This window comes from Nanorana parkeri, unplaced genomic scaffold (genome assembly GCF_000935625.1).
Source record: "Nanorana parkeri isolate BGI_ZX_2015 unplaced genomic scaffold, ASM93562v1 scaffold48, whole genome shotgun sequence".
NCBI classification, from domain to species: domain Eukaryota; kingdom Metazoa; phylum Chordata; class Amphibia; order Anura; family Dicroglossidae; genus Nanorana; species Nanorana parkeri.
The window spans coordinates 2,045,958-2,062,313 of record NW_017306316.1 but is presented as its reverse complement, the minus strand read 5'-3'; the positions used below and the strand labels follow the sequence as shown (position 1 = coordinate 2,062,313).

The following is a 16,356-nucleotide window of genomic DNA, read 5'->3' as shown; positions in this document are numbered from 1 at the left end:
GATGCTGGATGGAATGTACGGTGTTGAGCGGGGAAACATATGTGTTAGAAGCAACTGGTGGTGTATCTGTAACTCCACAAGCCTAAGCAGTACATTCATTGGTGTGGGACATAGCACACACAGATGTGAAATTATTTTATGTGGCTTTAATTTAATGGGCATATTTTTATGTGACGTTCGCATCCCTCTCCTTGTCTCTTTTTGTTGGGCTTGTAAGGTGCGTTAAGGAAGGATTTGCCCACCGCTTCCCCCTAAGGGTGTTATGTACTGGGAAGTGTCCTTACATTAAATACCAACCTTTTCATCAAGTTAAAGCGATATTATAGTCAAAAGTTTTTTTAAGCTGATTGAAATCACTTACAATGGATACTGCTCCTTGATGTTTAAAAGTTTTAGCTTTCTGCAGAATCAGCTGGTCCCCCAAGCACTGGCCCTGATATCCTGTGTTAGGGTGGCTTGTTTCCCTTGCAGGGTCCGATATAGCCTCCCTGGTGTGTGCTATTAAGCAGTATGCGTCTCTACAAACACACAGACACTCCCCTGTTCCCTCATTCTCCCTTCTCCAGGTTAGTAGTCGGACAATTGCTGGAGACTGCTCTTTCCCTTGTGATCTCGTACTGGACAGGAAGTGTAGGGAAGCCGAGCTGAAAGAGTTGGAGCTGTTTGGAAAGATGTAGGTGAGAGTTTGGACAGAAATGTAAAGAAATACTTTGCCTGGCAATGTATATTTGTTGGACCTTGATTCTTTATTGAAAAAAGTTTAATAGTACTTTAAGACCTTAAAGGAGAACTATGGGGGTTAGGGCTTTTCCCCATAGGGTAACGGGAGGACACAAACTAGTGTCCTCCCGTCACCCTAAACTCAGTATATCGCGAGCTACAGCTCGCGGTATACTAAGACGCCACAGTACACCTCAAGCTACTGCTCGCGGTATTCTGAGACGTCGCAGCTGAAGCGGATCCCGACAATTATGTCTGGATCCGCCCAGCTGCGTGAGTGACAGCTGGCTCTGCCAATCTAGAGGCAGAGCCAGCTGTACCCGCCCACTCCCCGTCCGATCGGCCAGTCAGCACTGGCGGAGCGGGGAGGGGGGAATCCAGCCCCTCCCCTGTCACGGCAGAGAGCTGTCACAGGATCGAGAGGTGAGCGAACGCCGGTATGTGTTCGCTCACTTCTCGATCTACTGAGCCGACCTGTGACAGTCTCATTGTCACAGGTCGGCTACAACTATGAGGTGAGTGAAAAGCACTCACCTCATAGTTCTCCTTTAATGTTAAGGGGTCCTACACATGTGGCGAGTGTGCCTTTTACATAGAGGTGAAGAGCACATTGGGTTTGGCACTACTTGTGAACATTAGCACACAACAGCACTTTATTCACACAGTGGAAGAAGAGTTTTTAGTTTAATGTCTTCAGTTTATGGATTGTTCTGGTGTGAACTTGTTGATAAGCTTTCACATAATTGCACATTTATTAATCATTTAACATATTTTTGTTTTGTATACTAGTGTATGTATATGCATACACTTTGCTTGCTTTTTTGTTAATTACACCCACTTTTTTACATAGTTATGTCCTTACATAGTAGGCAAGGTCGAATAAAGACACAAGTCCATCCGGTTCAACTTATATGTGTGCGTATGAGTGTGTACAGATGTTGCTCTCATCTCCCATATCCCTGTATATTCTGTGAACCAAGAAACTCGTCTAGGTTGAAGTTATCAATGTTTTCTACTGATACAACTAACTGCAGAATGGAATTCCACATTTTTACTGTTCAAACTGGCGATGTAATGAAATATTGTCATACCTGCATTCCTTTTAGCAATGTCATGCCACATATTGACTTCATTTGTTTCACTCTACATGTTTAACATGGCAAACCTCAACCTAGCTGCGCTATTTTAAGCATTAATTGCAGTGATCTCTGGTTTTAATACAGAACCTTAGCCATGCATTCCACTAGATGGTGCTAGCAATATACATTGTGATATTGTTACAGCCCACTTTTTCAATGACTGGAGCAAACTCACCAAATTTAAAGGACTTCAGTTCAGCAGCCAGTTCCTGTGTGTTTAGTCCAGCTCTGCAAAACATTTGGGCTCTTGTACCACAGAATCCTTTACTTTGCTGCTGGATTGGCTCTCCACATTGGTATGGTCCCCTTATTGATGAAAATGAAATACCCTCTGGTCTTGCTCTGGTCCTCCAGCCTGTTCGGATTTACCTGTGGCACTGGGTTCTTGTACCAATTCCCAGCATCCACTCTGCAGCACAACTACCCTGATCAGAATGCAGCATCTGCTAGTACCAGTTACACCAATCGCAGGTAAGTACAAGCTTTCTGCATAGCAAAGACATTACAAACTTTTTTAAACTGAAATTTTAATGAATTGCTTGTTTTTGTCATTTTGCTTGTTTTGTAAATGAAAAAAAAAAATATTTTAGGGAAAATGTATTAATCATTTATCAAAATAAGGACCCTCCTGTATTGAATTGCATGGGAACTGTACTGTCTCACTTTCATTTTGTAAAGCAAACTGTTAGTGCTATGTAAATCCTAAATAAAAAATAATTATGATAATAATAATGATGATAATATTAATAATGATGATGATGATAATAATAATAATAATTACACTATTATAATCATACTAATTAAACTATTTCAATGCAGATTTAGGCTCATGATAAAGTACCCCCTGTCCTTTTTTTTATTACATTTGCTTGGGGGATGATAGTAAAAAATATGATATGAACAATTCTTCTGTGGCATGCCTGGTGGACGTTTGCTGTTCAATACAAACAATTCCAGCTTCATCTTTCCATCAGGGGACACTGTACACACCATTGTAATAGACAGCCTAAACATTTGAAAGCGGAAAGAGAAGTTGATTAAACAGGTTAGGAAATTTGTAGCCAATCCACTCCTCTTCTTTGTTAAGATGATCCTGAATGCTTGTGTTCATGTAATATACTCTGAAGATGTACACATATAAAGGGTGACAATGAGATCATATGAAACAGCAAATCTAAGGAGCTTTTTATATGTACAGATTAGTATATCAGCCTAAAGTGCTTAAGATTGATATTATATGACTTGATATTAACTTTTTATTGACTTTTTATTACAAACAACAAGTTTGACATCTTTAACTTTATGCATTTCTTCTTTTTACATTTTTACTAACATGTTTCTCAACATATGTTTACACAAGTCATGCATTATATGATTATATGTTCTTTTCACAGTTAGTGTAAGGCTTGAGTAGCGATGCCTTGTAATGTGGTCCTGCAAACAGTGTGTACAATTTAATAGGCTTATCATTGGGTTTTCTGTGGGGCATTGCATTTTATTTTGCAAGTAAGCAAGCTTGTTTGGCTCTCCCGATCCTGAATTTCTCGAGTTTCACCAAAGAGAGTCATTCCCAAGCTACTTTTAGTGGTGTGATCATGTAGATCATGAACCCATTTGAACTCCACTGTCCTAAATTCATTGCTGAGAAAGCAGTACTCCACATCTGGATTACTTACTTTTTTTATGAAGTTCTCTCTTGGGCCATTAGAGGGGAGTGTTGTTTCAGACAGGGTAGGATACGGACATGGTATAGGACAGGTATGTGAGGTCTGTGTCCTATTCATTTGGAGGGCTACATGACATTGTGTACCTCAGAGTAAGAATCTATCATGTTTATGGCACATGATATTGTTGTAGCGATATATATTGATAGAGCTCATGGCTAGCTACAATTATACTTTAATCTGAATTTAACGTTTTCAGCACTTGAATTTCCTTTTGAATTAAGTACATAGACTGAGCTTGAATAGGGGGTCTGGCTCACAGGGAACAATGACTAGATCTTAACTTAGCACACACACCTAATTCTTATAGGAGGTCCAACCACCTAAAAGACTGCAAATAAAGACTATTGATCACAAACACTGGGGTATGCTTAGATTATTGTTGTAGAAATTGGGATGGCGGGCAATGTCTTGTTTACAATAATGTACAGTTATACTTTAAAGCACATGTTTGTTGTAGAAATCAACAATAAAAATGGAACAGCCATGTGATACATGTACCTTGATATATGCATAGCACCATGTTTGACTTCTGTCTGCTTTCCGGTTGTCCTGCAGTCTGTATTGGAAACAGTCAGCTATTACTATTGACACCATGCAACTTATGCTATCTACATCTTGTAGACGCTAGAATGCGCTTCCTCTGTGCCCTGATGCTGTCAATGATGTAGGTAGCATGAGAAGGGCTGAGCGACACCAGGAGTTGTCAAATGCTGATTGCTGGGCAACCGTAGCATGCACAGAATTTAAGGTGCTATGCATTTAACAAAGTCCATGGGTTAAATGGCTGCTTAAAGTTCCCTGATGATTTCTAGGGTGAACTTCTACTTTGAGAAAATAACCATAAAACATTTATTTTACTTGTATTATGAGAGCAGGAATAACTGATGGCAATACGAGACAATATAGACCAACTGAGAAGAAACTGATTTACATATTTAGATGTCAACCCTAACTGGGTTGAATGTAGATTGCTATTGCAGAGAGATCAGCGCCCCTGGTTACCAGCTAAGCAGGGACACTGATCTCCAGACAGCCTAACTCTCCCGGGCGCTCTGGGAGTCTCCCGGCCGCCAAGGAGAGAAACACTGATTTTTTTTTAAAAAAAATTTAATTCTGACACGGAGCCGTGTCAGAACAGAAAAAAAACAAATAATTTTTCACCATAGGAATACATTGCTACATTCCTATTGGCTCTTTCAATTTGCAATAGCAAACTAGCTATTGTACCTCTGCTGCAGTTCTCCATCAGGTCCCTACTAGTGATTGATCACAGCAGAGGGCGGGTACAATAGCTAGTTTGCTATTGGCTATTGCAAATTGAAATAGCCAATAGGAATCTAGCAATGCATTCCTATGGCCACATTTTTTTTTCTTTTTTTTGACGGCAGCAGAACCGCCGGCCAATAGAAAACTGTTGGGCGGAGCAAGCCGTTTTCTATTTTTATTTTTCTACTTTTTAAACTATTTTTCTGTTCTGCTCGGTCCCACAGAGGGAGCGAGCAGAACAGCCGAGCCAAATGCCGCTCAGTGGCATCTATAAGAATAGACCGAACAGCAGTGAGTAGCCTGCCGGAAGTTCGGCATACCCAACCCAGATGTTGGATCGGCTGAGTCGAACTCCTTCTGCACTTCGGGTTGGCCGAACATGCTGAGCATGTTCGGCCGACCCGAAGCCATGCGAAGCCACCCGATGTACGGCTGATTCCAGCATATATACGGCTGAAATCAGCCATACCAGCCTGAAGAGAATAGCCAAACAGCGTTCGGCTCACTTTGCTTCAGGTCGGTCATTCACTCGGCTGCCTATGGCAGCTTAGTGACTAGACCCCTATATATCATAACCAATTTGGATTTTATCCATAAACATTTTGTTTACATCTTTTTCTCAGTGCTGCTGATCTGCCAGGCCTTTTTCAGCCACTTCCTGTCTATATGCATCGGCTCCTGCCACAGCTGCACATCATTGCTCTGGATCAGCTTCCTGATAATGACTATGGCTGCATAATGTGTCTCAGGACAGTTGCTTGCAGTCTCAACCAGGGACACATGGGGCAAGATGACAATGCAGGGGCACAACTGTCAGTTGTCCCTCCATAACAGGAAGTGCCTGAACAAGGACCTTTATGGCAGAAAGACTTTTAGATTAAACATTTTAAGATGTAGATTTAAAATAATAATTACAGCTTTTAAAATTAAATTAATATGATAAAGCTTTTATGATATTTAACAAATTGTGTTTAGAGCTCCTTAAATGTTTAGAAAAGACAATATGCACAGTGCAAAGTCTGGTGACCCTTAGCAGTGAAATATAATTCATATATCATTATATTGGCGAATGCCAAACTGATGAAAGATGAAATTTGCTTCCCATGCACCATTGGATTAATAAAGACAGTTGTGCATTGGTGTTTTCCAAGCACAGTTAATAGTAGAACCCTATTAGTGCAGTGTTTGAAAAATGTTTACAGTGTAGAAGAAAATTCTAGATTATATCATAGAATATAATTACATAGAGTATGATCAATGAACAGAGTCTACTTCATGCTTGGGCCTTGCAGATATGGGCTTCAACATGCAAGCTGTTTTAAAGCATTTACAAAGCTTTTGGCAAGTTTCAAGGAGCCTCAAACGAGACACTGTCACTTTGCCTATTCAAGGGTATAGTGTTATTGTCTGTTAATAGCCCTCTATCATCGTTATAACACATTACACTCCATGTTCCCTTACCACCTTCCTGCTGAAGGAGTAAGTTGGGTAAATTTCAGTGTCAGATGGTGTTGGAGCTTACATAAGGATGGGGGCAGTTTTCAAGCGTGGCAATTGACTTGAACACTGTCACATGATGACTTAGGTTACACACTCGCTATAATCAGAAGAGCAATGGACTGAGGCTCTGACAAAGCAGAGAGGCAGTGAGGGAGCATGGAGTATAGCTTAAGGGGGAGCTAGAAGCAAGGTGACAGTGTCTATTTAAGTTACTTTGCTAGTAAGGGGATGTTAAAAAGAGAGTGTTGGATGTTACTATATTACCAGGAAAAGTGAACCCCTGTGTAGGAGCCCTAAGCAAACAACATGGAACTAAATGTTATGCCAGGGAGACCCCAGAGTGGTAGTGCTGGAGCTCAACTTTGAAGTTCAAACAGGTGTTTCATTAGCATTAGTGCACTATTACGATATTATTATGCTTTTTCTAGTTAGCTTCATATTCATCAATTTAAAAGGCACAGATGTAAATACCAGCATGATGTTTAAAATGTCAAAGTCATGGTCTATGTTTTTTCCTAAAAACAAGGTTCTGTCTTCCCTGTTCTAACCTCACTCAACATGTAACACTTGATTTTTGGTTAAGGGTACACAACTTTTTCTTAAGTGAGTCCCTTCAAACATGAGACCTTATATGATCATATACATGGTTATCACAGAACATATATGGACTTCTAGAATTAGCCAAACAGCTGATGGTTTTGGTGTGGCTGGTTGGGTGGGTTAATAACCTGATAATACTATAAAATAACATCCATGCACATTTATCTGTTGGGGAAACAAAATAAAGCAAAAAACAATAATAATAATAATAATCAGTATAGGTAACCTCTGGGAGCCAGTTTCTGCAGGACAGGACTCCACATATAAGTGGTCGGACGCTTGTATGAATTCCTACTGGGGTTATGGAGTCTTTACATTACATTGTTGCATTTAGTGCCATGTTCCTATTTCTAACTACTACTGCTTCATTCTCCATGATTGATCCCTGCTAGCGGGTACGGCATGTAGGGGTATTCACCCAAGGAAGACAACCTGTACTGTGTGGTCTACAGATTTTTTAAAACTATGTGGAGTTGTGAATTCTCAGCTTTGATACTTTATTCATAGCAATTACCTTGCAAGGATCTCCAATACTGATTCCAGTTGAGCAGGATACAATAAACTGTGCAATTATACCAAGTGGCATCCTATATATAGAGATTATATGTTAAATTAGGGACTTGTTTCTTTGAAAAACCATCACCAGCCATATATAGGGAATTAAACAGGATCAATAAGCCTGGATGTAGATCGCTCAGCTACACTATTTGGGCTAAATCTGGTTGTTTGATAAGACAACATTGAACTTTATGATACATGGGAACCAGGTGGTACTGTTGTTTTAAAAAAAATTTGTGCAATATGTTTTTTTGCTGATTTAACATGTATTTGGTATAAAAAAGAACATGTAAATCAATAAGGCAGCTGATAAGGTTTATTGAATCATTTAAAAATAATAATTCCTATAGCTTTAAAAAAATAATATCTGAAGAGCACAATCTAAAATGCTGACAACAAACTCAATAGAATTGTACAGCTGTAAAATATTTAAATAGCGAACTGTGTGAATTAGGGACAACCGGCAGATTGTGAGCTCTGTAGATCGTAGCCCAGTTGCTACCTATGGCAGGTGTTATTTGCTCTTTGTCCTTCCTGTGATCCTGCAACCTTCTTCGAGCTACCACAGCAGGGAAACAATAGTTATTTCCTTTAGTACAGGGAACACAGGCAGGCAATGAATGATTGTGTCTCCTCTTTTTCTAATGCTTTTTCTGTATTGTGACGGTGCAGACCTTGTTCAACAAAAGGCTTGCATTGTAAGGTCGGTATTCAATGCGGCATTTAATGCCTTCCCAATCTCAGGTAATAAATGTAAGCTATATTCTTGGCTTCATTCTTAAATCATATCTAAACCCGAAAGTTTTTTTTTCTTCTTTTTAATGGAGTAAAGAATTAATAGACACCCTGTTTTTAGTGATCGGTTTATTTTTTAGTAAAAGGGTGAAAGTCAAAAAGAGGAGTCTATGACAACCTGCTACCCCTTAATATACTAATCCTATGTTAGGGAAGAAGAACCACAAGATAATATCCATCTTTCTTCTTATTCTTTATGAAACAACTGTGTTTACACAATGTGGATTCTTTAACCAAAGTAATAATAACTTGGAGACTACAGGATAATAACCAAAAGGAAACGATCAGATTCTTAAAAGAAAGGTTTTCAAAGGTCCAGAAAACTTTTCAACACCATCTGATGCTTCCAGTTTTGATGGGTTTGGAAGTTAGTTAGGCTGTTCCCTTAATAATAACTGTTGCAAGAGATACCGTATATACTCGAGTATAAGCCGACCCGAATATAAGCCGAGGTACCTAATTTAACCACAAAGAACTGGGAAAAAATATTGACTCGAGTATAAGCCTAGGGTGGGAAATGAGGCAGCTACTGGTAAATGTACAAAATGAAGATAGATACCAATAAAATTACATGAATATTTATTTAAAAGAAAAACAATAACCTAGCTCTGTAAGTGGAAAAGGGGGTCAACATTAACAATATGGTATCAAAAATACTGTAACTTTAAAAGTACAACAACCTTAGCTCAATCAGCAACCAAGCTAACACACAAGAGCTAAAATCCTTTAAAACTGGAGTTCTCCTCCTCATCATCTGTATGTCCAAACAGAGCTTCAGCTGGTGTGAGGTGTTTTTAGCTGAGGGAAACTTGTAGATGGCAACTCCCTCTCCACATATACCATTCCCCCGACACAGAGGATAAAATATTTCCACAATCCCTGGGCAGATCCTGCTTCCATAAGGATTTTATCCTTTCCATTCAGGCCTCTTACCTTATCTCTTCTCTTCAGCCTGCACCGAGCCACGCTTCTGCCTCCGGACCCGCCCCCTGCCCACAGCACAGTGACAAGCCAATCACTGGCAGTCACTGTGCAGCCAACAAGCCTATGTATGTGCGCTGTTCATCGCACATACATAGAGCTTTCAGACCTCAGAAATTGACACAAGATACTTTGATGATGAATTTACAGCGCAGTCCATAACAATAACACCTCCTGACAGATACGACAACCTGGATGCCTTAGAACCTGACCAGCGTACTCACTTTCCTCAGTTCTCGAGACGCTGACTCGAGTATAAGCCGAGGGGGCATTTTTCAGCACAAAAAATGTGCTGAAAAACTCGGCTTATACTCGAGTATATACGGTAATACTGGCACTTTTAATATATTCAAGAATTGTAATCTGATAATTTTGATTGATAGACTGTTGCTTTCATTGGTCACTGCAGGGATATAAGATATTGGTACCCATAAGCATGTACACAACGATCAGCCATGATATTATGACCACCCACCTAATATTGAATAGGTCCCCCTTTTGCCACCAAAACAGCCCTGCACATAGACTCCACAAAGTCTACAAAGGGATTCTGTGTTATCTGGCACCAAGCCATCAGTAGCAGATCATTTAAGTCCTGTTAGTTGCGAGGTGGGGCCTCCATGGATTGGACTTGTTTTTCCAGTTCTGAAGAATTTGGAGGCCAAGTCAGTGCCTTGAATTTATCGTTGTGTTCCTCAAACTGTTCTTGAACCATTTTTGCAGTCTGGCAGGGCACATTATCCTGCTGAAAGAGGGCACTGCCATCAGGGAATACTGTTTTCATGAAGGGGTGTACTTGGTTAGCAACAATGTTTAGGTTGATGGTACATGTCAAAGTATCTACTTGAATGGCAGGACCCAAGGTTTCCTGCTGACTTGCCTTCTTCCATAGTGCATCCTGGTGCCATCTCTTCCCCAGGTAAGTGACACAAATGCACATAATGTAAAAGAGAACGTGATTCATCAGACCAAACCAACTTGTCCATTGCTCTATGGACCAGTTCTACTGCTCATACGTCCATTGTAGGCGCTTGTACAATTTTCCCAGAGTTCAGCTTTAAAGGAGAACTATGAGGTGAGTGCTTTTCACTCACCTCATAGTTCTAGCCAACCTGTGACAATGAGACTGTCACAGGTCGGCTCAGTAGATCGGGAAGTGAGCGAACACATACCGGCGTTCGCTCACTTTTCGATCCTGTCACAGCTTTTTGCCGTGACAGGGGAGGGGCTGGATCCCCCCCTCCCCGCTCCGATCCTCCAGCGCTGACTGGCGGAACGGACGGGGAGCGGGTACAGCTGGCTCTGCCTCTAGATAGGCAGAGCGAGCTGCCACACACGCAGCTGGGCGGATCCAGACATAATTATCGGGATCCGCTTCAGCTGCGGCGTCTCAGTATACTGAGCTTAGGGTGACGGGAGGACGCTAGTTTGTGTCCTCCCGTTACCTTAAGGAGAACTATGGGGAAAAGCCCTAACCCCATAGTTCTCCTTTAAGTCAGATCACACCATGTATGAGAAGCTAAGGGCCTTTCTGGCAGATCAAAAAACATTTTTCTGTACTTGCAAGGGATAAAACATAGGGAGATGTGTGTGTATTGCAGATATGTACTGCAATGTTTTTTTAAATTATTATTTTGCCCTGACATACACATTATTGCTATAATTAGATTATAATATTTAAAAACATAACCAAAATAAATTATGTAAAAAAATCAGGGTAAAAAATGTCTTATTTAAAAAAATTATAAAAATGATTTGGATGTACAAATTAGTCATAGGATTACTGTCAAGTTAAACAATGCATGCTGATGCTGTTACATTTCACCTGGGCATGAAAGGGTTATTATATAAAATAATAAAGCAGGTAAACCATGTAAAAGAGTAGATAGCAGTAAAAATAGCACTCACTTTGAAATATCAGGGGACTGGGCAGAACACACATGTTTTAATGTTAAACCTGACCATTCTGATTTATGATGATGTTTGGTCCCATGCGTATAGGTTACTGAATTACGGTGAGGTCACAATATTCAGTGTATTTTACAGTTTAGATAGTTTGGTTATGCCGATAGGGACTCTAGGGTACCTTTTTTTTTTAAAATAGTTTTTAATTGTTTAGTCCATACAAAAATTTCCTGTGGGAAGGACAGCCTAGAGAAAATGATGTCATGTTTGTAATGTTGTCTCAGACATATGTAAGACTGCATGTTTTCAATGTCAAGTGGTAGGGTCTCCTGTACAGTCACATGAACAACATTCCTTATGACAGCACCGGAGAAAAAGAACACTATTCCTGTAGGATATTCGTGAAGTAGGCCTTTTGTTGCTAACACATTTTATGTTTATGTTTCTTTTTTGATATTTAACTTGTAACTTTCTCTTATGTTTTTGTTACCTCATATAGGAGTATTTTGGTGCATTTTTTTTCATTGAATAGGCCTTTACATAAGGGGTGTATGTTCTTGGTTATGTTGTACATTAGTGAGCAATGACATGAATTGCAGGTGTGCACTAACAGAACCAGCCATAGCACTTGCCTGGGCCATTCCATCAGCCTGCATGTTCTCAATAAACACAACCTGGGCAGTTTTGTGACATCATTGATTTTTAAAATTAGTATGATAACAAATGGCATGACCGCAAGTTTACACTGGGGCATTACCTCATAAAGAAGGCTTGTAATCTTATCTGGCCATCAGCACATGATTTAGTATTCTGCTAAGGGTGATGTAGGTAACCAGTGTTTTTTTGCTTTAAAACCCACATATGGCTGTGCATGATGTAGACTTTTTATCCAAAACTGTGCCACATATAGCCCAGGCATTATCAGTGCAATGGCATGAGTGTGGCTGTAGCTTTATGACATCATTAGTCCACCTTGATGCTATTGAATTGTTTGCATTGCCTGACAATATTGGGCCATTTACAGCTGGCCTAAAGAGTAAAATTAATTTTTATACTATAAGTTATAGTTGTCCAGATTTTGGCCATGTAAGTCACCCACTTTCTATATTATTGACCTGGATTTTTGGCCAGGTACCAGAATTTGAATTCATACTACAGCCTACAAAAAGGACAAACAATCTGGCAATGCCTGTCGAAGATTAAAAAATATTATACTTCGAAGTAACAGATTTAAGAGGCATTGAAGTTTCTGTGTTCAATTAAAACCATGCAGATGCAGGAACGTTTGCAAATAATCTTGCTGGTACTGTCAAGGCAGCTCCCAAACAAAACACACCTCCCTTGTTGGGTACCCTGAAGCGACTCAATGTTTAGAAGTAAAGGGCACCAAAGCAAAAAAGTAAAAGAGTCCAAAGCAACTTGTATAGTTCCTATTTTAATCAAACAAAAACAGCCAATACATTTTGGGGTTAACTCACTCCCCCTTCATCAAGGCTTAGCATGGGATAAGGATTTTATTGCACTCAGAAAATACTACAACCAAACTGATCTATACATGACTTGTTTTGGAATTGTAATTGGCAGCAGCAGAATATTATAGGCAGGCATTGCTGGCTTCTGCAAAAGAACACTCAGAGCGTCTGATATGCATACTTGTTCTAGGTCAGCAACTCCGCAAAAATTAAGCCTTTTGGTAAGCATGACAGTCAGGCAACTAAGATCTTCAGAACATCGAAAAACCTGAAAATGTATAGCCCATTTGCAAGAATGGCACCTGTGGTGTCTGGTAGGCATGGGCAATGTGGCACAAGTCCTTTCAAAAGGGAGAAAAACAGAAAGCCAATATCTACCTACAGATGAGCACAAGCATTGGATGCATCAAACAATTTTGCGTACAAGCCCTTCCATACAAAAGTATTACACCATAATGTTGCAGTTTCTATGGGCTACAGCACTCTTTTGTTCATTGCACCATCCTTCTGTAGCCCCTTCCACCTTAAGTGGAGTGGCTACTTAAATTTAGTGTTGCCGGAACTGTACTTAGTCTGGCTGATTTGTAGTCTGGTATCATTTGGTTATTCTAGGTGTTCTGCTATTGATTGCAATAGGGAAACAATAGAAGTGTCTATGCCTCACCACCCAATCACGAAGCAGCCGAAGGATCTAGCCGTAGCTTCGGCCAATCCTTCGGCTAGCTTCGAAGCTTCGGCCCCAGGACCGCTTCGGTTCAGTAGAACCGAAGGGCTGCTGTACGGACTATTCACTATAGCCCGTACAGCTCCCGAACTTGGCCGAGCGGCTCAGTCGAGCCGAACGCATATGCCTCGGCTCGGCTGAGCTGCGCTGAAAACTGAAGCTGTCCGAGCGGCTGGCCAGCTAACCAGGGACACTGATCTCCATGCAGCCTAAATCTCCCTGGCGCTCCGGGAGTCTCCCGCTCCTGGCCGCCAAGGAGAGAAACACTGCTTTTTCTTTTTTTTTTATTCTGACATGGAGCCGTGCCAGAATAGAAAAAAATTAAATAAAACATTTTTGGCCATAGGAATGCATTGCTAGATTCCTATTGGCTATTTCAATTTGCAATAGCCAATAGAAAACTAGCATTGCACCCGCCCTCTGCTGCAGTTCTCCATCAGGTCCACCACTACTGATTGACAGCAGCAGAGGGCAGGTACAATAGCCAGTTTGCTATTGGCTATTGCAAATTGAAATAGCCAATAAGAATCTAGCAATGCATTCCTATGGCCAAATTTTATTTATTTTTTCCAATTCTAAAACGGCTCTGACACGGCTCTGTGGGCTCCTCTTATAGTTGGAGTGGAGAAAGGTGACGCTATGTTCTGATGAAGGGGGCGTGCCCCGGAAACGCGTTAACGTCACTACACATTGGTATCGCCTAGTGGACATCTTACTGCCTGTCAGCTCTTATCCCATGGCTGTGTGATTCTCATGTTTGTGAGTACTATTCATTTTTTCACTCATATCTACTGAAATAAAATTGATTTGCACCAGGAAAGGCGCCCCTCTTGTGCTTATTTCCTTGGCTTGAGTGTGGGCTGTACAAGGTTTGAGAAGCTTCCAAGCCTCAAGCCTTGAGGAGGCCACATGTGGGCCCAGGTGGGTTCTGGAACTATTTGGGGAGTAGAACCAGAGGAGCCCTATGATTGCTGGAGGTGCCAGGATGGCAAGGACCTCAAGAACAAGTCCGCCTTGGGAAGATCACATGCACACTCTCTATTCAGCTGTTGCTCTACTACACAGCGTCATCCTCTGTTCTACTAAGGTATTTCTGTACTGTGGAAGTTTGAAGTGATTGGCGAGTCTGGAGTCTTTTTTCTATGGATGTCTGAAGCCCTATGACTTCTTTCCCAGTTTTGCTGTTCTTCAATAAAGTATCTAAAAAGTCCTTAAAGCATACAAAATTAGCACGGACAGCGCTCTCGGATTGAACCTGGAGAAATGAATTTAATAGCTCTACCTAGCCTGCGGTCCTTGGAGACCGGAGGAGTACCTGTGCTTGTGGAACAAAAAAGTGCGTGTCACCGCTGCTGTGATGGGGAGTGCAGGCGATGTGCGGGGTGACGTCTGGCTGGGCTGCTGTGACTGCAGCTGCAGGTGGAAAGGCTCGATCTGTGTGTGGACCGAGACTTGGCCAGTGCCCGGGCCGTGATGATGATGTTGGATGAAAGGACGGCCGGGATGAAGGTGGGGTAAAGGTGGTCAGGTCAGTATGGTCGTGGGTGGAGGTTCGGGAGCAACGCGTTTCGAGGATACAACCTCTTTATCAAGCTCAATGGAAGTGGTCTCACCATTGCTTCCCTCCTCAAGATGAACAGCCTCAGGCAGCACACCAGTCCTCATTGAATACACACCTCGGTTCTCACGATCCTCCCCACAGACCGGCCCCCATCTGGTGCTGAGATCCACTCATAGTAAGTGCCACATCTCCTTCTGTTTTATCTCTCACTATGTCTCACTTAGTCATATAGCCCCTTCAGCTTTGCGCCCACACGTTTGTTCTTTTTTGTTAAAAAATCCTTAAGGCAGGGGTCTCAAAGTAAAGGCCTGTGGGCCAATTGCGCCCACAAACTGGTACTAGGTGGCCCACAGCCAGCTGACAAGTAAGGTACGGGGGTCACAGACTGGACGGGGTCACGTACCTAACTTGCGGTCTGCATCTACACGGTCTGCATCTCTGTTGAATGCAAACTGGAAAGCTGCTCCTGTCAGTGCCGGCACTTAGATTCTTTCGGCTAGCTCTCTGACATCATTCACTGAGTGCTGGCCGAATAGATGTATTAGTAAGGTCTGCACCAGCCAAAGGTGCAGACCTTACTAATCAACTACTGGATCACCAGGGACTGTGCCTCCTCGTCTCCTCCCTGCAAGAATGTAAGCAGGTGAGGGGACTCTGTTTAATTTTATGGGAGAGTGTATTATTTTATGTGTGCGGGGGGAGTGTAATATTGTGTATTAGTGTGTGTGGGAGGGGGTTGTATTTTTGTGTGTGTATGTGTGTGTATTAGGCCCCATTCACACCTGTACATTTACATGCGATTAGGGATTCCTGCAGCAGGAATCCCTAATCTGGCGTTTTAAAGCGGCAACTGTCACCCATTCATGTTAATGATCAGGTGACATCTGCTGCATGTAAACTCCTGCACACCGCATGTAATGGTAAGTGATATGATTACATGCGGTTAGGAATCAATCACTATACTTGGACGCATCCATCAATGGTGATTTTTTTTTTGCAGGAGTGATCGTTTTTTGCAGGAAAATGCTAAATCCTGATGCAGGAATCTCAAATCACACCTAAACTTACAGGTATGAAAGGGGCCTTATTGTGTGTATATTAGTGTGTGTATTTCTGGTTATGGGGGGTGTGTGTGAATTTCTGTTTGTGCCTATTTCTATGTGTGTGTATTTCTGTGTGTGTGGATGCGTGTATTTCTTTGTGCATGAGTATTTCTGTGTGTGAATAAATGTGTGAATCCGTTGGTCCTCTATGAATAAAATTAAAGCCTGTGGGAAAAAACACACACATATACTGACACTGCACACCTATACACATGGATGCATACTGCTATAACACACACAGAATCATTAACACACATACCAACATCACAAATCCTGACAACACACATACACCAACCATCACAAAA

The 16,356-nt window shown here is 41.4% G+C and overlaps 1 protein-coding gene across 1 annotated transcript in view; it reads left to right on the top strand.

Annotated features, from left to right (window-relative positions):
* Nucleotides 1–2,073: 2,073 nt before the first annotated feature.
* COL26A1 (collagen type XXVI alpha 1 chain) overlaps nucleotides 2,074–16,356 on the top strand; it is a 299,832-nt gene continuing 285,549 nt past the window's right edge. The window contains exon 1 of the mRNA XM_018573790.1: nucleotides 2,074–2,330. Coding sequence (XP_018429292.1) covers nucleotides 2,158–2,330 — 173 coding nt within the window. The 5' untranslated portion in view covers nucleotides 2,074–2,157. The remainder of the gene's footprint in view (nucleotides 2,331–16,356) is intronic.